Source organism: Lampris incognitus, chromosome 3 (assembly GCF_029633865.1).
Source record: "Lampris incognitus isolate fLamInc1 chromosome 3, fLamInc1.hap2, whole genome shotgun sequence".
Lineage (NCBI taxonomy): Eukaryota > Metazoa > Chordata > Actinopteri > Lampriformes > Lampridae > Lampris > Lampris incognitus.
Genome location: NC_079213.1, coordinates 84,542,630 through 84,564,130, shown reverse-complemented (window position 1 = coordinate 84,564,130; position 21,501 = coordinate 84,542,630). Strand labels below are relative to the sequence as shown.

Genomic DNA, 21,501 nt, shown 5'->3' with positions numbered 1-21,501 from the left:
ACCCGACTCTAATTTCACCTTCAAATTAACTGCTAATCCTAGAGGTTCACATACTTTTGCCACTCACAAATATGTAATGTTGGATTATTTTCCTCAATAATAAATGACCAAGTATACTTTTGTCTCATTGGTTAAATTGGGTTATCGTTATCTACTTTAAGGACTTCAAGCACCACTGTAACTCTAGTTAATCGTCACGCCAACTTGCATATAAACCCAATCATTTTCTGTCATTATGCCACTGTATTGTTTATAAGGGTGGGGATAACTGCAGTCAGTTTAGACTGAAGAGGTCACTTAGATGAGTGATGAAACGTTTCTCTCTAAATAAACATGTCCAGATGAACTGATTCAACTTTCTGCAATTTTCTTAAGATTATTGAGCATGCATAAAGACACTCCCTGAGGTTTCTTCACATTTCTTCCACCTACGCAACATTAATCGTCTTTTGCCCATCACTTACACCTAACAGCACCCCCATACTCATTCACACCCTGGTGACATCCTGTACTGACTACTGCAATTCTATCCTCTTTGGTCTTCCCCTCAAGTGTCTTCATAAACTTCAATTGGTCCAGAATTCAGCTGCCCGTATCATTACCAGAACTCCTTCCGTAGATCATATCACTCCTGTTCTTCAGCAACTCCACTGGCTCTCTGTTAAATACCGTATTGACTTCAAGATCTTGCTTCTCACCTTTAAGGCCCTCAATAACCTAGCTCCTTCATATCTTTCTGAACTCCTTCATATCCACATGCCCTCCCGCACTCTCAGATCCTCTTCAACTCACATCATTGGCCTGCTTGACTACCATGGGGTCTAGAGCCTTCAGTCATTCTACCCCCACCCATGGAACTCTCTCCCACAAGACATTCACAACATTGACTCTTTCAACCTTCAAATCCCATCTCAAAACGTACTACCTTTTCAAACTGGCATATTCAGTCTGATCAACGCTTCACTGAGTTTTGTGCAGATAGTGATTTTATACTTATCTGTTGTATTAACTTTTTATTGTCTACCTTGCTTTGTTTTGATTTTATGCTGTCTGATATACACTACCGTTCAAAAGTTTGGGATCACCCAAACAATTTCGTGTTTTCCATGAAAAGTCACACTTATTCACCACCATATGTTGTGAAATGAATAGAAAATAGAGTCAAGACATTGACAAGGTTAGAAATAATGATTTGTATTTGAAATAAGATTTTTTTTACATCAAACTTTGCTTTCGTCAAAGAATCCTCCATTTGCAGCAATTACAGCATTGCAGACCTTTGGCATTCTAGCTGTTAATTTGTTGAGGTAATCTGGAGAAATTGCACCCCACGCTTCCAGAAGCAGCTCCCACAAGTTGGATTGGTTGGATGGGCACTTCTTTGAGCAGATTGAGTTTCTGGAGCATCACATTTGTGGGGTCAATTAAACGCTCAAAATGGCCAGAAAAAGAGAACTTTCATCTGAAACTCGACAGTCTATTCTTGTTCTTAGAAATGAAGGCTATTCCATGCGAGAAATTGCTAAGAAATTGAAGATTTCCTACACCGGTGTGTACTACTCCCTTCAGAGGACAGCACAAACAGGCTCTAACAGGTACTATTTAATGAAGATGCCAGTTGGGGACCTGTGAGGCGTCTGTTTCTCAAACTAGAGACTCTAATGTACTTATCTTCTTGCTCAGTTGTGCAACGCGGCCTCCCACTTCTTTTTCTACTCTGGTTAGAGCCTGTTTGTGCTGTCCTCTGAAGGGAGTAGTACACACCGGTGTAGGAAATCTTCAATTTCTTAGCAATTTCTCGCATGGAATAGCCTTCATTTCTAAGAACAAGAATAGACTGTCGAGTTTCAGATGAAAGTTCTCTTTTTCTGGCCATTTTGAGCGTTTAATTGACCCCACAAATGTGATGCTCCAGAAACTCAATCTGCTCAAAGAAGTGCCCATCCAACCAATCCAACTTGTGGGAGCTGCTTCTGGAAGCGTGGGGTGCAATTTCTCCAGATTACCTCAACAAATTAACAGCTAGAATGCCAAAGGTCTGCAATGCTGTAATTGCTGCAAATGGAGGATTCTTTGACGAAAGCAAAGTTTGATGTAAAAAAAATCTTATTTCAAATACAAATCATTATTTCTAACCTTGTCAATGTCTTGACTCTATTTTCTATTCATTTCACAACATATGGTGGTGAATAAGTGTGACTTTTCATGGAAAACACAAAATTGTTTGGGTGATCCCAAACTTTTGAACGGTAGTGTAGTACTGCCTTTTTTTTCCCCCAACTGTCTTCTGTAAGGTATCCTTGAGTGCTCTGAAGGGCGCCCACAAATAAAATGTATTATTATTATTATTTGTTCCTGTTAAAGGTTTTTTTAGGGAGTTGCTCCTTATCCGATGCGATGGTCTAATGACAGGATATTGTATTGTTGTAAAGCCCACTTAGGCAAATTTGTAATTTGTGATAATGGATTACACAAATAAAACTGACTTGACTTGTGGGTGTCGGTCTTGAGATCTGCTCAAGAACCAAGTCTTCACAGTGAAGTCATCTTATTGGGGGCTTGGAGATCCAAGTCTCATGTTCAGTATTTGACACAAAAACTGCATTCTGAGCTGGTACTGCATGGAATCTAACAATTTTCGTGTCAATCTACAAATGCCAATATCATTATTTGACCAAATAATCACAAATTTGACAGTGTAGTAATCTTTAAGTACATCTCCTTTTACTTTCATTTGTTAAAGTTGAAATACTTGACTTTCCTCAATTAAGTCACTAATTTAGCCATTCAAAACATGATGATGATGTAGCGATTCTTTTGGAGGAGCAATCAATGTTACAGTAGAATAGTATTAAATATAAAACACTGTTTGGTTTTAATAAGATTATTGTTACTGAAAACAAGACATTGTTCCTTTTTGTTATTGTTCTTAGTTTATCTCTACTAAATTATTTTTTAGAAAGGCTGTTTTTGATTATTTTCTCTTTCTGTGCCCAGTTCAACCCCCGGCCCTTTTTTTTTTTTTTTTTTTACATTTTTAATCTTTATTAGACAGCAACAGTGAGTAGGCGGACGGGAAATTTGGGAGAGAGAGAGGGGTATGACATGCAACAAAGGCCGCCGGTTGGAATCGAACCGGCGACGGTTGCAACCATATAGATATGTGGTATGCGCTGTAACCACTTGACTATGGAGGCACCCACCCTTGGTCGACTTTTAAGGATTTGTTCTTTGTGTTCTTCTCTTTTCTGTATGCTATTCATTGCATGCTCTAAATTTATAGAGATTTACAAATGACAAACTGACCCAAACTGTCTATGGGGGGAAATAATCACATCCTACTTTGCTTTACTAGATTAAGAGAAAAACATAACTGTGAAATATAAACCTTGCCCAGGCCAGAAACACCAGTCCCCTGCAAAAAATTTGAAATCCAATGCATTTAAACTTAAAGGCAGCATGTTACCAATAAGCTTGGGGCAAATAACCGAAAGTCAAATACTAATGCTGGTGAAGGGGACTGAGTGTAAGCCTAACTCATCCAAACAAGCAAGGCTCGATTTTAATTGTTCAAGAGGAACTGCAATTAGACAGGCTGCAACACAACAAAATTGTAATAAGCTTGTAGCTGGGTATGCAGTAGAGGAAAAGCTGCCAATCTCTACAGTAGAAGCCCTGTCTTTCAGAGTTTTACTTGAGTTTGATAAAGAACAACAGAAGGCCACCAACAAAAAAGGGAAACCTTCACAACTAAACAATCACAAATGTGTCGACAATCCAACAGCTTGTGAATGGCTTGGTGTGTGGAACTTGCCGAGGTAGTGATGTTAAGGCAGTGTTGTGACCACTGAAAAGGTGGGGTCGCAGAAGGAGGGGCACCTGGAGAAGTGTTGACACTCAAGAGGGCACCAAAAGTAAGGTGCCCTCTGAGCGGATATCTTTAACCTCACACTTTCTCCACATTACATCAGAGCCGAAAGGAACCAATTGGAGGAGCGGTGAAGTGTTTTCAAATCTATGACCAGTTGAGTGTTTTCTTAACTTTGTTTTGACCTGGTCACAGTGGACAACACTAGCTTACAGTTCTCTGGTTGTAAAAAGGAAATTGGCTTCCACTGACAAGTGCCCTGTCAATGTATAAGCATGCAAAGTGAATTTGCTATTAGACGGTGCTGGGATCTTTTGGTTTTCTTTTGATGGACCAGCTTCATGTTGATTGCCAGTTTGTCAGCTGGTAGAACAGAAGAGAGGGAGATAAGAGAGACCATTAGGCTCAACAGTCACCTTTCTAATACAAGCCTTGCCCTTGCACAATAACTCACTGTGACATAATTTTTTTTGTTTCCTAATTTGAAATTAATGAGAACCTTTTTTATGAACCAATTTCTCCCTTATCGTGAAAGGAAAAAAATGAATACATGGATAACACTTAACACTAGAACGACCGGGATTTCACTCCTACCTAAACCGGCCATGGGTCGTCAAAATGATGGCCGGTTTTTAAACTTTATATTCTGTCAAGATATACATCCAATTGAGATATTAATACACTGCAAATGTTAGTATGTGTTAGGAAACGACTGACACCAAAATTAACATTTTAACAACTATAATACTATTTTTAAACAATTTAAACTTCGGAGAGACATGGTCGAACTTGAATAGCAAAATAGAAAAAGGGAAAATATTACCTAAAAAACAAAACAGAAAACACATATTGCTAATCTATCAAATGTAACAAGGCTTATAAAACTTATAAATATTGAAACAGTCCTTAACTACAACCGGAACTTAAAAACTACTAGAACAACCATGGGCTATCAAAATGACCGCCCACGGCTTTTAAACTCTATATTTTGTAAAGATAAATACCCAATTGAGACATTAGTGCATTGCATATGTTAGTATGTCGGTTAAGAAACTAACTGACACAGAATTTAACATTTTAACAACTTTTAATGCTATTTTTCAAACAATTTAAAATGGCCGCTGTCCAAGGCCTGTAAATACTGCAACGCCTCGGTGGTAGTCACAGTGCATCTGAAACGGCGTCTGTAACCAGATATGTTGGCAATAATCAAAAATCAAGTTTAGACTATTATTCTGCACTGGAGAACACTAGTGTGTTTCAAGGACAGAGCAATGAACTTCGCGAAGGAAATGATGCGATCAACACACGTTGTAAATAGTGAAATGACGGGCATGATCACGCGCAAATTACGAGCCGTCTTTTTGAGGGCACATGGTCGTTTTAGGTAGATCTTGTAATAATTTTTTGTGTGTAATTGATATAAAACTCATTTTAATGCAAATATATGCAATTTTAGGAACATTCATGGAGCGGCAGGTCTCCATCTTTTTTTTTTTTTACGAAGTTATTAAACTTTGAAAATCCAAAACGGTCAAAATGACAGCCTTGGTCGTTCTTTAATGTAACACTGAGTGTAATCTGATTTTGAGACCAATTACTGGTCCTCTGTGTGGAGTTTGCATGTTCTCCCCGTGTCTGCATAGGTTTCCTCCGGGTGCTTCGGTTTCCTCCCACAGTCCAAAGACATGAAGGTCAGGTGAATCGGCCATACTAAATTATCCCTAAGTGTCAATGTGTCGGCCCTGTGCTGGCCTGGCAGCCTGTCCAGGGTGTCTCCCTGCCAGCCGCCCAATGGCTGCTGGGATAAGCTCCAGCATCCCCACGACCTCGAGTAGGATAAGCAGTTTGGATAATGGATGGATACTGGTCCCAATTACACAATTAACTGGAAAAAAAGACAACAAATGTGGACTACAAGGATTTTTAAACTCCAAGAAGTGTCAGTCTCTTTTTTTTAGCCTTAAAGGATGCTTAAAACAAGCTCCCAAACATGATATTCTGGGGATTACCACAATCATTTGTCCAAAATTATGTAGAGCGCACTTTGTTATAGGGTTGTCATAACTTTAGCTACATTTGCATGGAGCCTAATATTCAGAATATAATCCGTTTAAAAGCCCAAACAGAATAAAAATGCTACACATAAACACCTCAATCAGAATTAACAGGCCCAAACTGATTGATATTTCAATTGGTTGCAGACGGGTAGTTTAAACCTTTTCATAAACCAATCAAAAGAAAAACTGTACCCTGTAAACAATTTAACATGATTACTTTCTGCACATGCCCTCCTGAGTCATTTCTGGTTGTCAGCTGATGGTTTGTTTGTTGCTCTGCATCCTTGTTGTCCAACTTTTTATTTTATGGTTTGCCTGTACTATTTGATGGATTTCATCCAATCATCGATTGTTGCACGGACTTGATTACACTGAAGTATCTGACTCCATAGTGCTGGCGCTGTATGTGGCGAGAACCATTTGGACTCAGCCCTCAGCCATGGCTGTGATCGAAGCTTTTGTTTATACTTCCTCGCTGAGCTTTTTGTCGGATTTCTTTCTGGAAATATAGCCTATTATTGTTTAATTCATGAATGGATTCTACTGTCGTTTGACTGTGGCTACCTAACACTCAGACTGGGCTTTCCTAGCTTTGCTTACGATCGCAGATTCCTGCATTTGTACCGCTAGCAGATTCTGCTGCTAGCTAACACCAGCAGGTTTTTAGTCAATGCAGCTAGCTGGTGCTCCAAGACAGAGACTTTCGCCAGGTCGGATCTCTCCAAAAGACTCCAGAATTCTCTTGCCTTTGTCAGTCGTGGTCTGCCACATGAGAGACTGACATCCTTCTCCCTCACTAAAGTCGGATTGTATCTGGATCAGATACAATGCCCTTTGACGACTGCCAGCTGCTCCAGCAGGTGAACAGAAAGACTATTAAAGAACTGAAAATTATTGGATGCCTAGGTAAGAAAATAAGAAATAACGACCATTAAAACAAGCCCACAAAAAAATGCCACACAGCTGTTCTGATTAAATGTGTTGGCACATGTAAACACCAGACTATTAGATCACAATCAATGTAAACAGATGACCCCAAATCTTCAATCATAATGACTTCAATCAGAAAGAAGAAAAAAAGTGTGCATGTAATTGCAGCTACAATGGAATGCACCCACATCATTTTGGTACCCTGCTTTTTTTAAGTATGAAATCTAGAGAACGCACCCAGATGGCAGAATACCTGGATTAGTCTGTAGAATGTTTTTGTTTCCTTAGCAACAAGAAAGAAATAAGAACAATTCTTTAAATTACCAGCTGACAATAAAAGAGGCATGGCGGATATGGCTGCAGTCTTGGACCAGTGAATAGACAAGCATATTGCTTGACATTTGGGAGGAGAGATAATATTTTTTAAAAACTGAAGGTGTGTGTGAAAAACAAGTATATTTACAAGAAGTTAACTGAAAGGCTTGCCACAGCCTATATTTAAAAACACCGTTTACATTTTAATTGTATCAGCCCAGACTGGTGACTATATGAATATAGCTTCAATTTTCTCACTTGTGAAATCTGTTGTCTTTCCTTCCAAGCTTTGGTCCTAATGTGTTGCATAGACATCTGACATCCTGAAGTTTTCCAGTCAGTCTCTTTCGCTAAAGACACTGATCATTATGTGATCCCACCAAATACAGTGGTGGCTCCTTCACCCACAGTGTTGTCTGTACGGACACTAATGACTAACAGAAAATTCTGAACAAGAAAAATAATCTCCTTGTTCTGTCCTATTGGAAAGTGCCTGGTATCAGCACCTTGATGCATCCAAGTTTATTAAACTGATCGAATGAATAACTGTTGCCAAGTGCAGGCATTCTTTCTGGTTGTTGCCATGTTGTATCAGTTCAAGTGATTACAAAGTAACAAGTCACTTGCCAGAATTCTGGAATTAATGTGACTGACTTCAAGTGTCAAAGCTCAGAGGAACAATCTGCAAGGATCCACATCCATGGATACAGTCCATCTGGAACAGTGGACAAGTGTGAAAGCCCCATATTTGTAATTCTAGGAATAAACCATGACCATGATTTATGTTTTTCTCATGAATGTCAACCAAAACCATTACAAATGGGGCAGATCTGAGACTTTTCCGCATGCCAGTCATAATACATTTATATTCTATTGACTTATTTTACTCCTTTATCAACAGAAGTTTTAAATGAGTTGGCAGAGGTTGTGTATCTTGCTGAAAGAAACATATGTTGTGTTGTGGGGATGAACTTTTTAGGTGACAATATGGCCTCTCAAAGTCAATGGTCTAAAGAAGAATCATGAGCCTCATGAAAGTAGGCTTCATTGCACCCACCACTACACCAGCTAGTTCTACAAAGACTTCACTTGCCTCTCTGGTGAATGACATTGTAATTGGTAAAATCAAATTGAGTAGTCATTTGCTGGCACAGGTTGTTATGGACCAAGTTGTACACTACCACTCTGACCACTGAGCTTTCCTGCCCCATTCCCACTTCATACCTGCAGAGCAACACCACCACGGAGTCAGCCTTGGCAGGGATGAAGCCCAGCAGGAAGACATTGCGGCAGCCACAGTTGTAGCACTCCAATACAGTCTCACCCAGCGGTCCGTCCTTGTGCAGCGTCACCTCTTTGCATTTGGCCCTCACCAGGTGGTTCACAATGTGGCTGGAGGTTAGAGAGGTAGCGTTCATTGAACACTGATTAATGTTGATCATACTGTCTTGGTACAAGTGTGACAGGATCTCCAACAAGCAAGTATGAGTCCATAATATATGCTGACATGTAAGGTACAGATACAACAGGACCTCAACAGACAGTGCCTCAGTACAAACTGACATACATGGTATGCGAACAACAGCACCTCACATATAGCGTAGGACATACTGTGGATATCCCATGGTAACTCCGTACATTTACATCTGTTGTCCTACCGGTTTGTACATGACACGTTTTTTTTAATCTGTGATACTCTCTTGAGCCCACAGAAGACACGCACTCTCTCTCTCTTTGCCCCCCCCCCCCATTTACAGAGAGGTCAGATTTTAGGATAAGTTAACGAACAGCACCTTCTGAGCTAGTTGGGATTTCGTGTCGTGTTTATCGACACTTCAGCACTTCTCTACCCTGCAACCCAAATCTCTCTCCTTGGCAAAACATTTATTATGTATCAAACATCATTGCAGAATTCTTTTTTTTTTAAACAGAAAACAAGTAATGACAGTGGATAGTGGACACCTTTTCAGATCACAACACTAGCAATATACAATCAGGGAACACTCAAACCTGCCCAGACAAGTTAGTTTCTTTGACTGAAAAAGACATGTTAGGTCACACTGAATAATTCAGGCAGGCTGGCTACACACCTGCCAGATGTGTTTCCACGTCCATTGCAAAACCACTTCTTGCTGGTGTTGCAGTACACCACACAGGCTGGGTCATGGATTCCACAGTAGCTGAGATAAAACAATACAAGGCATATTGGACAAGATCCGAATATTTCACATGGCCAAGTACTAGGAAAATGGTTCAAGTGGTTCAAGATCAAAATGACAGAAGTAGAGAATAAACATTAATACAACTGGACAACAAAAACTTTATGCAAAAGGACAGGTCAAAACATACTTTGGTCAGCAGAATCTGATGTCATTCTGCAAACAAATGACAAACATGACTGAATATAAATTAATACACATATGTGTGTTCATATCAACACTATAGTGGCTATTGTATCGATTTTTCTCTGAAGATGAAATTCTACCACCATCCACTAGTACTGGATATACTGGATATGTACATCCTCTTACCGCAAAATAATTCTCCTACCTTAAGTTAAGATTTACAGTTTAATATTAATACATATTGATAATTGTCTAGTACACCAGGAAGTAAAAGCTTGAAGTCAAGTCAATTTTATTTGTACAGCCCAATATCACAAATTTGCCTCAGTGGACTTTACAGCAATACAACAGCCCATCCTTAGACCCTCGCATCAGATAAGGAACACCCCCCCCCCAACAAAGTAAACTTTTAACGGGGAGAAAAATTAGGGCGAAACCTCGGGGAGAGCAACAGAGGAAGCATCTCTCTCCCAAGACGGACAGACGTGCAATGGATGTTGTGTACAGAATAAAACACAACTTGCAGAATACCACATTGAAAAAGGATAACAGAATTATCATGAAATTACAAAATATATGAAGAATATGAGGAAATGAGGTTCCTCTGCGTGTCCTACCTGCATGCATGCAGAGGCAGATCTTTGGTATAATAGGTGTCTTCTTCATCTTCTTCGAAGTTAAGTTCTGCTAGCAGTTGACTGGCCTTGGCCACAGAGTCATCTACTCCTCCATTATGAAGTCCCTCATCAGGGCCATTCACCTGCACATCAATTTTTATTTTCAAATATATCGTTACAGTAGCAGTGAGCTAGCTTAATTGCGAGCTATTCCCTCGCATTGGACAGTGCAACATAGCTGGTTGAAATATAAAGCGTTGTCAAAAGATCGCACAGGCACATTATTGTCCATTAAAGATATTACGTAAAAATAGATATCATACATAAAATCTGATGCAAGCCAAACAAGCCGAGCAGCCAGCTTTACCTTTTAACGCCAGCCATGATTGTTGTATCGTACAGCTTAACGCTAGCCGTTAGCTCATATTAGCAAGCTAACACGTTTGGTATCTATTAGCTGGGTAGCTAACCCAGCGTTTAGGACGAAAAGCTCCCATGCGCTAACGCTAGCTAACCGTATTTCACCCATTTCCCCTGTTGAAATTTCAGAGCCACAAACCTGGCTGTCTAGCTGACTCTGGGTTTGGCCTTGAGTCTGGGTCTGGCTCGGCAGGGTAAAATCGGTGAATTCGTACTCCGACCCCTGGGTGTCTGCTCCGAGCAGCTCCGCTTCCTCGGTGTCCAGGAAGGTGAGGGTCTGGGAGCTCGGCCCGTACGCCTCCACACTCATCTCGCACAACTTTCGCTTCGTTACCGGAATCCGGGGCTCGACAAGTGAGAACGAAAAAAATGTCCGGTGTTCGTTTACCAATAAACAATTTTACGTCCAATGCTGTCCGGTCTTGTCTGGACCCAAACAAAGTATTCAAACCGAACCAGAATTGACACCGAATGGGAGCCTGAGCGCTTCAGGTCCACCAAATAGTGACGGATTTCCTAGCGCCAGTCAACACGAGCACGTACGACGTAAGCCCATTATGCAAATAAGGCGGGGCGACAGGCCTCCCTTGAACACAGCTCCGCGCTGCAACATGCCAATATTAACAGTTAAATCATCCAATCACTTTCTAAAATATTACGCTGAAATATTTCTATTTTAGCAAAAGACAATTATAAACAACAAAGAACATAGACTTTTTTCTTTATTTTAACATCTGTTAATTTTCACAAAGCTGATGTTACTTTCCATAACAGTGCTTTGAAGCTTTAAAGGGCCAGAGGATACGACCTTTTCCCTTTCTAGAGTTTACTTTAAATCCACCCAAGCCATTATGTTACCAAACATTAGGGCACACATTGAGATAAAAACATTTATGAGGTAGCTACACATATGAGTTGACAGAATTTGGGGCCTTTTGTATGCACATACATTGATAGATTGATTAATAAATTGACCTAGTGGACATTTTAAGGTCTTTTTATAACACATCAACAACAGCAAGGCACAGGTCAGGGTAACGGGTCACCTCAAATGTAAATCTGAGGTGCATATACAGAGTTTCACATTTGTAAATAGAGACATTGTTGTGGAAGCTCCTTCACACAACCCTTCTTCACAGCGATCAGATTTCAATGCACTGTAAACATTGCAACTCTCTTAAAGCTGGAAATTAATTCAGCTTTCAAATTCTGGACTAGGAAGCCAAGAAAGAAACAATGCCAAGAAAATGACAGATGAACAGCAAGTGAGATAACATTTAAAGGACTCAAATTCTGTGGCGCTCAGTGCACTAGGACACTATTCAGTGGTGAATATATCCTCTCACAGGTATAGGACATATTCAAAACCTACTGCACTGAGAGGAATTTAACAAAAATTAAGAGGACATTTATTCAAATTAAGAGAAAAAAATATCTGTCAAAACAAAAGAAAAACACCTCAGACTACTTCTGTAACACTAGGTACATTGTGTTCAGTTTTTAAGTTTCAAATGACTATAGGCCTAACAAATTATATCTACATCCATGCTTCCCAAGTAATTTTTTTTGAGGGGCGGGGAGGGTAGGCCTTAAAAAAAAGTATTGAGAAATAGTATTAGGTAGGATGGTCAGTCCAGACTATTCAGTGGCAGGGGAAACACTGGTCTACACTGAAAAACACAACCACAAACCCCCGAAAACAACACACATTACAACTGAAAGAACTCACATTTGTTAGGCAGGTCAGTACAAATACAAATAAAGTATATCTTACCTTTATAATAAAGTTACCTTGTGAAAAAAACTCCATAATATAGATGTGTGTGTGTGTGTGTGTGTGTGTAACCCAGCCACTTAGGATGCACAAGCCAGTGCATTCTTAGTGCCAGTCCCAAGCTCGGATAAATGGGAGGGTTGCGTCAGGAAAGGCATCCAGCATAAAACCTTTGCCAAATCACATATGTGGATCATAAATCAGATTTCCATACCAGATCAGTCGAGGCCCGGGTTACCAATGACCGCCACCTGTACTGTTGCCCAGCAGGGTGCCAGTCGAAACTATGCTACTGTTGGGCGAAGGAGAAGGAGAAGGGGTAGGCATGGCCAGAGGCAGCGGTAGAGGAGGAAGGGTAAGAGTGTGGAGGTGGGAATCAGAATGTTGAACGTTGGCACTATGAATGGTAAAGGGAGAGAGCTGGCAGATGATGAAGGTAGATATAATGTGTGTGCAAGAGACCAGGTGGAAGGGAAGCAAGGCCAGGACCATCAGAGGTGGATTCAAACTCTTCTACCATGGTGTGAGTGTGACGAAAAATGGGGTAGGGGTAATTCTGAAGGGAGAGTATGTAAAGAGTGTGTTGGAGGTGAAGGGAGTGTTGGACAGAGTGATGAGTATGAAGCTAGAAATTGAAAGTGTGATGATGAATGTTGTCAGTGCATATGTCCCATAAGTTGGGTGCGAGATGGAAGAGAACGAAGAATTCTGGAGTGAGTTGGATGAAGTGGTATGGGGTGTACCCAAGGGGGAGAGAGTGCTGATTGGAGTGGACTTCAATGTGCATGTTGGTGAAGAGAACAGAGGTGATGAGGAGGTGATGGGCAGGCATGGTGCCAAGGAGAGGAATGTGGAGGGTCTTGGTAGTGGATTTTGCAAAAAGGATGATAATGGCTGTGAATATATATTTCAAGAAGAGTGAGGAACACAGGGTGATGTATAAGAGATAAGAGTGAAGGTAAGTGCACACAGGTGGACTAAAGGAGGTGCTATCTGAAAGGGATTAGAGACTGCAAGGTGGTGACAGGGGAGAACGTAGCTAGGCAGCATCATATGGTGGTCTGTAGGACGACTTTAGAGCTCAAGAGGAGGAAGAGACCTTCCATCCTCTTCAGTTTAAACTGACTGCAGGTATCCCAACCCTTATAAACAATACAGTTGCATAACAACCGAAACCAATTATCAGTTTCATATGCAGATATGGGCGTGACCATTAACTAGTTACAATGGCCATGTGTAGTATTCACATAGGATTTGGGAATGTTTGCAATCACAGTACTGTAAGATGGCGACAAATGTACTCTTAGCCCCCCCTCGGTTCAGGGATGGTCATCCCATCTGTGAATAGTGTTCTTGTTAATGGTCACGCCAATATTTGTATATGAAACTGATCGTTGGATCCGGTCGTTATGCAACTGTTTATAAGGGTGGGGATACCTGCAGTTAGTTTAGACTGAAAATGTTACTTAGATGAGTGATCAAATGTATCTGTCAATAAACGTTGTATCCAGATTAACTTATTCAACTGTCTTTGAATTTCTTATCTGGACTGAGCATGCATAAAGACATATACAGAGGAAGCAAAGAAGAAGTGGGATAGTCAGAGAGATGAAGAAAGTAGACAGGCGTACAAGGAGATGTGGCGTAAGGTGAACAGAGAGATGGTGAAGGCAAAGAAAAAGGCATATGGCGAGTTGTATGAGACAGACAGAGGGACCGAGCTGGGAAGGTTGTGCAGCAGGTTAGGGCAACAAAGGACAGAGATGGAAATGTGCTGACAAGCGAGGTATGTTGAGAAAGTAGAAGGAGCACGTTGAGGGGCTAATGAATGAAGAAAATGAGAGAGAGAAGGTTGGATGATGTGGGGATAGTGAATCAATCAGTAAGTGTGGTGAATTAGCAAGGAGGAAGCAAGGGCAGATATGAAGAGGATGAAGAGTGGAAAGGCGGTTGGTCCAGATGACATACTTGTGGAAGCATGGAGATGTTTAGGAGCGATTGGCAGTGGAGTTTTTAACTAGATTGTTTAACACAATCTTGGAAAGGGAGAAGATGCCTGAGGAGTGGAGAAAGATACTGGGACCCATGTTCAAGAATAAGGGTGCTGTGCAGAGCTGTAGCAACTACAGAGGTATAAAATTGATCAGCCACAGCATGAAGATATGGGAAAGAGTAATGGAAACTAGGTTAAGAAGAGAGGTGATAATTAGCGAGCAGCAGTATGGTTTCATGCCACAAAAGAGCACCACAGATGCAATGTTTGCTTTAAGAATGTAGATGGAGAAGTATAGAGAAGGCCAGAAGGAATCGACTCTGTGCATAACTGTAGTCCACTGACTTCCAGTTTCTACTGCAGCGGTCATACCAGCTTCCCGTTTGTTGGTGTGTACTATTGACAATGGCATATTTTTCACGATACCTGCAAGATTTACCATGGATAAATGTCAACGACATGCACAGAATTATTGACAAACTTTCACCTGCACCTACCAGCAAACAGATGAAAAGTTTCAAGCTGTACATATCAAGTTACGTCCACAATTCTGTCCATCCGCTCATCCTCATAATTGTGGACGTAACTTGATATGTACAACTCGAAACTTTTTGCACTTCAGGTTGGACAGTTTGGAGACAAAGCAGGAGAGGCAAGATTGAGATGGTTTGAACATGTGCAGAGGGTATATTGGGAGACGGATGCTGAATATGTTCCAATTTTAGTATATGTATTGCCGAAGCAATACAAGGATGTTGAATATGGAGCTGCCAGGGAAAAGGAAAAGAGGAAGACCAAAGAGGAGGTTTATGGATGTGGTGAGGGAGGACAGAGGAAGATGCAGAGGGCAGGAAGAGATGGAAACGGATGATCCACTGTGGCGACCCTAATGGGAGCAGCCAAAAGTATTAGTAGTAGATAAACAAAGCGTTACCGTGTGGGAAAAAAAATCCCTAATATAAATGTGTGTATGTGTGTGTGTGTGTGTGTCTGCAAAGATGCATTAGTTAAAGTGACTGGAAATGGAAATCTTAAAAAAGAAATCAGTGACATGGCTCAACAAAAAAAGCTATCCAAAACCAAGACAATTAAAGCTACAATCCCAAAGATTTATATGCAAACTAATGTCCTTCTGGATCATTTCTATCACTGGTGTGTTTAAGACAACAGCTTATCTATTACTATCCTCATCATGAAAGCTTTTACAGTTGCTCATTATAATGGTTTGGTCTGTCCGCCAGGACTTCCTCGGGAAAAGTGATAGCGTTTTATGTTTTCTCCAAAACACCCAAATGCAGAAGAATAAGGTATGTAGCATCTCGTTTTAAGAAGTGAAGGTGATGTGGCTAATCATCAAGTGTGGAAGACAAAACTTAGAGAAGACCTTTACCGTCAGATACAACACCAGAATACTAAACCCAGGTATCAACTATGTTTTCTTCATCTGCCAGTGAGGAAGGTGCCGACAATACAGCACTGCTTTCATTTAGAAAAAAAATCCCTGGAATTTGCAGGGTCAAATACCAATGCAATTACTAATATCATCATAGCTGTCAGTAATTTAAACTAATATGACAATCTTCAGGATCATAGCTTTAACTTGAAAGAAAAAACAACAACAAAGTGCTACAGAAATAAAATTATAGGGCCCATTCTGACTTGACTGACTAAGCATCCAACTTCATCAGATCAAACGTTAAGATAAAATAAGCAGCTATATCTGATCCGATGAAGAGAATGATATAAAGCTTAATAAGAGCGGAAGTTAGAACTGCACAATATTTGACCAGAAAAAAAATCTCAATTTTATCCCATTCCAATTGCAAGATGCAGTCACACTACATGACAAAATAAAAGACGTTCCAAAAACTGGTTGCATTCATGAGGTATATGATAATGCATAGGATTTGAGAGTTTTGGTTTTTGTTTTTTTTTGAAAACAAGATTTTCATTGATGTACAACTTGATATGTAGACAAAACCCTATCTTGTTTGGAGGCTGTCTGAAATATCTTCCCCTCGAACAAATATTGCATCCTCTTGCAATCATGATGTTGGGAGTCATCCAAATTGTGATTTTATATTTTTTTTCTGTTACTTGTGCAGTCCTAATTATGTGAAGAAACTATGGTCTTGATTTTGTAAATTAACCAACAGGAGATCTGTAAAATAACATTGCACAGCCCAAGGCCAGATCTCAGTGGGGATTTAGAGTTGAAACGGTTTTCGGTCAAAACTGGGCCAAGACACTGGGGGAAGATGAGCTGGAACCAACCCGTTCCCTGATTTAAATAACCTTTGTAAAAGAAGGCAAAATTACAACTTCTTATGAAGAAAAAAAGACTTAAGAAACAATTCAACATCAAATGTGTGACTGCTCAGTTATGCTTTTGAGAGTGAAAAAGGAATATCTACAGGAAACTGAAAGTGGGCAAATTCAATTTGCAGCTTAAATTTCTACATAGACACCAATTTAGTAGGTCCTTTAAAAGAATCAGGCTTGACACCTTCATTGTATGTTGACTGAAATATATGAATGACTGAAAGTCATCGTAAGAGTTTTAAGCCTTGGGTTCTGAGACGTGCACACCTGTCACAACCAATAACCTCATGCTGAAACCCAAAGACCCAAAAACCCAAATACAGGGAAAATTGAGAACATAAAATTAATCTAGAATACATAAAACAGTATCCTCAAAGGTGACTTCTATAATCATTTCACTAACCCTCACTCAATAAGGTGCGCTAGTAGGAGTCACATTTGGGGTAATAGCTTACAGGAACCAGCAACAATGTAGTATTGCCAAATGTCTACAGTCAGAGAATTATTGTTAATGTGCTTATGGTTGTGTTAGAACAAAATATCACTCCTGAAACAACCTAATTTCTGGGAATTCCAGCTGCTTTTCCAGGATTTCTGGTATTTCAAGTTCCCAGTAAAGTTTCAAGTTTCACAAAAGTGGGACAAAACATTTTAGCTACAACTTGACCCAGGACTGTGTTAAAGACTCCCAATGTATTGTCTCCGCTAAAGGGAGGAATAAAACTACAGACTTAGATCCAGCTCTGAAAGATAAAACAACTTACGAAAAAGGGAAACTACATGGACGTTTACCCAACTGAAAACATCCTATAATAATAATAATAATAATAATAATAATAATAATGGTAATAATACCATTGGTAATAAAAATGGTAATAAGAGTACTGTCAATCAAGTGACATCTGCCCTATAGTGCCTCAGGTCCATAGTTTGGACCCGGCTCTACAGGATGTAAAACAGGAAACGTGAAAGAAATAATGGTAATAATACTAATAATAATAATAATAAAATGAGTATGACTGAGGTTTTTACCATGCACCAGTAAAAACAACTAAACATTTGGCTACTCGTGTTAAGTGCATTTTCTCTCGCGTTAAGGGGTAGATAGGCTTAACCGGTGTGTTGAGGTCACTTAATGAAAATGCTGGCAGTGGATCTTCTCTTCTGCCTGATCCAGCAGCTCTAACATCTCCTGTATGATGGCTTGCAGGGCACGGCCAAGGTCTTCTCCGCTGTAAGGCTTTCCGATGGGAGGCACGTGGACAAAGGCAGAGCGGCCATGGCTCAAGTACAGAGATGTGTAATAGGTGTAGTCACAGAGGTATCTGTAGGGGAGGACAGCAGGAAATCAAGTGGATTTAATTTCTTGTCTTAGAGAGGAAGGGGCAATACAGCCTGAAAATTAACCACTTAGTGGACATCGTTATTCAAGGCATGTTACAGTACTATGGAATGTGTTGAACAGAGCATGAGTACATTGACAGTCCCAATGGGAATTAGCCCATGTCAGTGTTTAATGCTATGCTATCTAGTCACTCAGCTAGAGCTACCAATAAGAGCTGTTACTGAACAAGATAAACAAAACATGTCATTAAATAACTTCAATTTAAAGAGCTGCCTTTTATTATCTGGATAACACTTAGCAGTGCTGTTATGTTATGTGAAAATCACCAACCTTGTTCTTACAAGCTTGGTAATTTTCAAGAAATTCAAGTTGAGAAGTATTTATTCATGGCCCTAGGCTTCATTCAAAAGCCACTGTATAGTTTTTTGTGATTCGCTAAATACACTGGTGTTAATCTGAATATAATACAATTGTCTGAGCTTGAAATCATTGGCTTTTTTGGAGTCAGAAATTCTTCACCTTACAGCGATGAAGTGTACATGGATCAAGGATGTTTTGAAGATCCCTGATTAAATCAAATGACTGCTGGGACAGGCTCCAGCATCCCGCGACCCTGAGAGCAGGACAAGCGGCTTGGATAATGGATGGATGGATGGATTATTTTTAAGGAAGATAATACATAGACAAATGATTGGTTGTCATTACCTCCCAAGGTAAATAGCATTACGAAATGTTGATTTACATGATAAAAAGAAGATTACCTTCCAGCATCTTTGGAGACAGACACAGATACTCCCAGTCCAGAGGCCATCACTCTCTTGCAGACTGATTCCATGTCAATAACTGAGTCGATACAGTCGGGTCCTCCCACAATGCAACACTGTGAATCCGGACAGAAGCTGCTGTTGTCAAGGCCCTTGTAGCCATGGTTACGGCCACACTTCTCTAACGTGACGGTAGTGGCCATCCCCGAAACACCGACATGTACCACCAACTGGTAAAGAAAAACAACACAAGACACAAATCAATAAAATATCAATTAAAACACACAATTAAAATATCTTAGAAATAGAATAATCTCCAAAGGTCAAGGGTCACTGCACAAATTCAATGCTCTTCTTTTCCTTTTTTTTTTTTTTTACCAGTGGATGATACTGCTCCCATAATGAAGGAACCAGACTTTGGACTGTCTGATACTCTACTGGAACCTCATACACGTGCAAGTCAACCTCATTACCCAGGCCCAGTTTCTTCAGTTCCTACCAGGACAATAAATAGGCGTCATGTTAAAACTTATTCCAGATTCATTCCATATTCTCAAATTTCTTATATCAAAACTCTCAATGAAAAGATTTTGTCCAAAAATCAGTTGTTTCCACACATACAACTAACAATTTTGCACCAGATATTTTCAATGCAACCCAAATACAAAAACAACAAAAAGAGAAAGATGAACCTGTGCATTAAGAGTGGCTTTCACAGCCAGCTCTGCAGGACAAATGACCACAGCTGCCAAGCCCCCCACCCCCCATTAACATTGAAAAGAGGCCTGTTTGACCACATCCGTGACCTGCAACAAAGCCGCCCTTTGTTTGCTTTTAATATCCTTATCAAGTCTGTCTAGACACCCTGACAACCATTGTCCCCTCGTCCAGTGTCCCCAATAGGGATTCACAGAGCCACGTCTGCCCTCCTCAGGCACTCCACACAAGGGCCCACCACCATTACAACATGGACGGCAGCACAGGTCAAACGCCTCATTCCCAATACACATCTCTAACATTTCAAAAAAGTCTGATACCTAATCTTAAAAGGATTTACAGCACGGAATACTTATGAAATACTCACTGAATACTTGGAAACTGTTGGTTTTTAGACATGAAATTACACGTCTGCGATCTTAATGTTGATTTCCATTCAAAGTCACAATAAACAGGCAACCTTGTGAGAACAGAATTGGAGTCTAAATGAATAAAACCAGCAATAAATTTGTGAAAACATACCTGTACTGCCACCCAGCTGGCATTAACTGAATGCTCTCCAAATGGCCCAAAACCTGCAAAACATTCCAGTTATTTAGATTACTTTGGTTCAACTTAGTGATATTTTACAGACGATGTGGCCTTTATTTCTCCTCAACAGAAGAAACATCAAGTTTTCATTTTGTTAAATTAAACCGTTTAAATTAAACCGTTGGGTTGTTTATTCAAGGAAACATAAAAGAAATACTGAAAGGAATGAAATGAACGCATGGGATGTTTGTCAAGATGGCAAGGCTTGAGTGACATCAGTCATTATCATAAGTGTCTTACAAGTTTATTCTAGGTGTGATAACGCAAGCCTAAATTCTAACTTTCACTTTCTCACTGCAGAGAAATGAAAAGCCCACCCAGTCCAGAGATGTGCAGTGGGCTGGTTTGTGAAATGATGTATGACTGGTTTTAGTCCTCGATGCCCCCCCCCCCGTTAATTTTTTTTTAAATCAATGTGTCGCCGGGGTCCCAGGGGACTCGGGGCTCAGTCTGTCTGATGGGATGGTGAAAAGGGGGAGAGCGGAGGGGTCGGCAGCTGCCAGCCAGCCCTCCATTGTGAGGCCCGATGTTCCCAGGCTACATACACATCTTTAACCGGGCTTTAAAACTGCGATCTTCAACAGGCCTTTGTGTCTGGCAAACAAGAAGTTACTGGCGATCTTCTACGGGCAAAAGTTAAAAACGTATCCCGCGAGGCAGTGTCTTCAAGTGATTGATATTAAAGTCGCAATGACTGTTTTGTTTTTGTTTTGTTTTTTAGTATTACTGTTTATACTGTTCACAAAAAAGGCCAATTTGATGCACCTCTGAAATACGCGAACCCCTAAAATTGTCAGACACAATAACAACATTTCAGGGACTGCTCATTTCAGTTGCAATTAGGACGATCAAATGAATAACGCGATCCACTTCTTAACAATTACAACTAGACAACAACGAAATACTTCCAACAGTTGTCAAGACATTCCTATTTCAAGGGGGAGCCTGCGATCCACATTGCAGTCGAGTAAAAACTTGACGCCATTTCCAGAGCTGTTATTTACAAGCTGCATTTCACACAACTTTCAGTCGTCTCGAACCGGTCTCTGACTGCCGACAGCACCGACTACAGAAAAGAGCGGCAAATAAATACAGAAGACTAACCTGTTACAACCACTGTTCGTTTGCTGTTGTCCATTTTTCCTCCTACTGCAGAGGATTGGTCGGTTTTCAAACTAAAGACTATCGGGAGCTGCGGAGCTGGCTGGCTGGGGTGGGTGCCTTTCCTCACAGCTGACTTGCTCTGGCTGAGCGGATGGAAGGAGGAAGGTCTGCTCCTATCTGCGCCCCCAACGTGACGTATGACGTACAAAGGACAGTTGCGGAGTAACGACGTCCGTTAACAACTACAGAATTTGAAGGGGAAAATGAATGGCTTTGTCTTCAGTGATTAAGGAGAACGTTGTCTTTGCTCTGTAAAAGATAAAAAATAAAAAGTTC

At 40.4% G+C, this 21,501-nt stretch overlaps 2 protein-coding genes across 6 annotated transcripts in view; both read right to left on the bottom strand.

Annotated features, from left to right (window-relative positions):
• Nucleotides 1-11,040, bottom strand: part of LOC130109057 (regulator of nonsense transcripts 1) — a 46,763-nt gene extending 35,723 nt beyond the window's left edge. For 2 of the 3 annotated variants that reach the window (XM_056275770.1, XM_056275771.1), the window contains exons 1-4: nucleotides 10,695-11,040; nucleotides 10,136-10,278; nucleotides 9,264-9,353; nucleotides 8,398-8,565 (exon numbers count right to left, since the gene is read on the bottom strand). In XM_056275770.1, the coding sequence (XP_056131745.1) occupies nucleotides 8,398-8,565; nucleotides 9,264-9,353; nucleotides 10,136-10,278; nucleotides 10,695-10,865 (572 nt within the window). In that variant the 5' untranslated portion in view covers nucleotides 10,866-11,040. The remainder of the gene's footprint in view (nucleotides 1-8,397; nucleotides 8,566-9,263; nucleotides 9,354-10,135; nucleotides 10,279-10,694) is intronic. The other variant, XM_056275773.1, reaches the window with a different exon arrangement.
• A 234-nt stretch (nucleotides 11,041-11,274) lies between these two features.
• On the bottom strand, nucleotides 11,275-21,283 carry LOC130110426 (pyroglutamyl-peptidase 1-like). Of its 3 annotated transcripts, XM_056277522.1 has the most exons (6): nucleotides 21,166-21,283; nucleotides 19,993-20,045; nucleotides 19,132-19,248; nucleotides 18,751-18,983; nucleotides 17,802-17,969; nucleotides 11,275-13,145 (listed from the first exon to the last, which is right to left on the bottom strand). In XM_056277522.1, exons 1-6 carry the CDS (start codon nucleotides 21,197-21,199, stop codon nucleotides 13,106-13,108), a joined length of 645 nt encoding a protein of 214 aa, XP_056133497.1. In that variant the 5' UTR covers nucleotides 21,200-21,283; the 3' UTR covers nucleotides 11,275-13,105. The 3 variants fall into 3 exon arrangements, with proteins under 3 accessions (XP_056133497.1, XP_056133496.1, XP_056133498.1); XM_056277521.1 differs by lacking the exon at nucleotides 11,275-13,145 and having other exon boundaries at nucleotides 17,717-17,969; XM_056277523.1 differs by lacking the exons at nucleotides 11,275-13,145; nucleotides 19,132-19,248 and having other exon boundaries at nucleotides 17,717-17,969.
• Between the last annotated feature and the right edge of the window lie 218 nt (nucleotides 21,284-21,501).

Bases quoted from the DNA above. Each gene is read 5' to 3' on its own strand.
- LOC130110426 (XM_056277522.1), bottom strand. From the start codon at position 21,199: ATGGACAACAGCAAACGAACAGTGGTTGTAACAG. The intron at 20,046-21,165 runs GTTAGTCTTCTG...AATGTTTTGCAG, and splicing joins ACGAACAGTGGTTGTAACAG to GTTTTGGGCCATTTGGAGAG. The intron at 13,146-17,801 runs GATCCACTGCCA...CTGCCCATCACC, and splicing joins CTGGATCAGGCAGAAGAGAA to TCCTCATCACCTCTGTTCTC.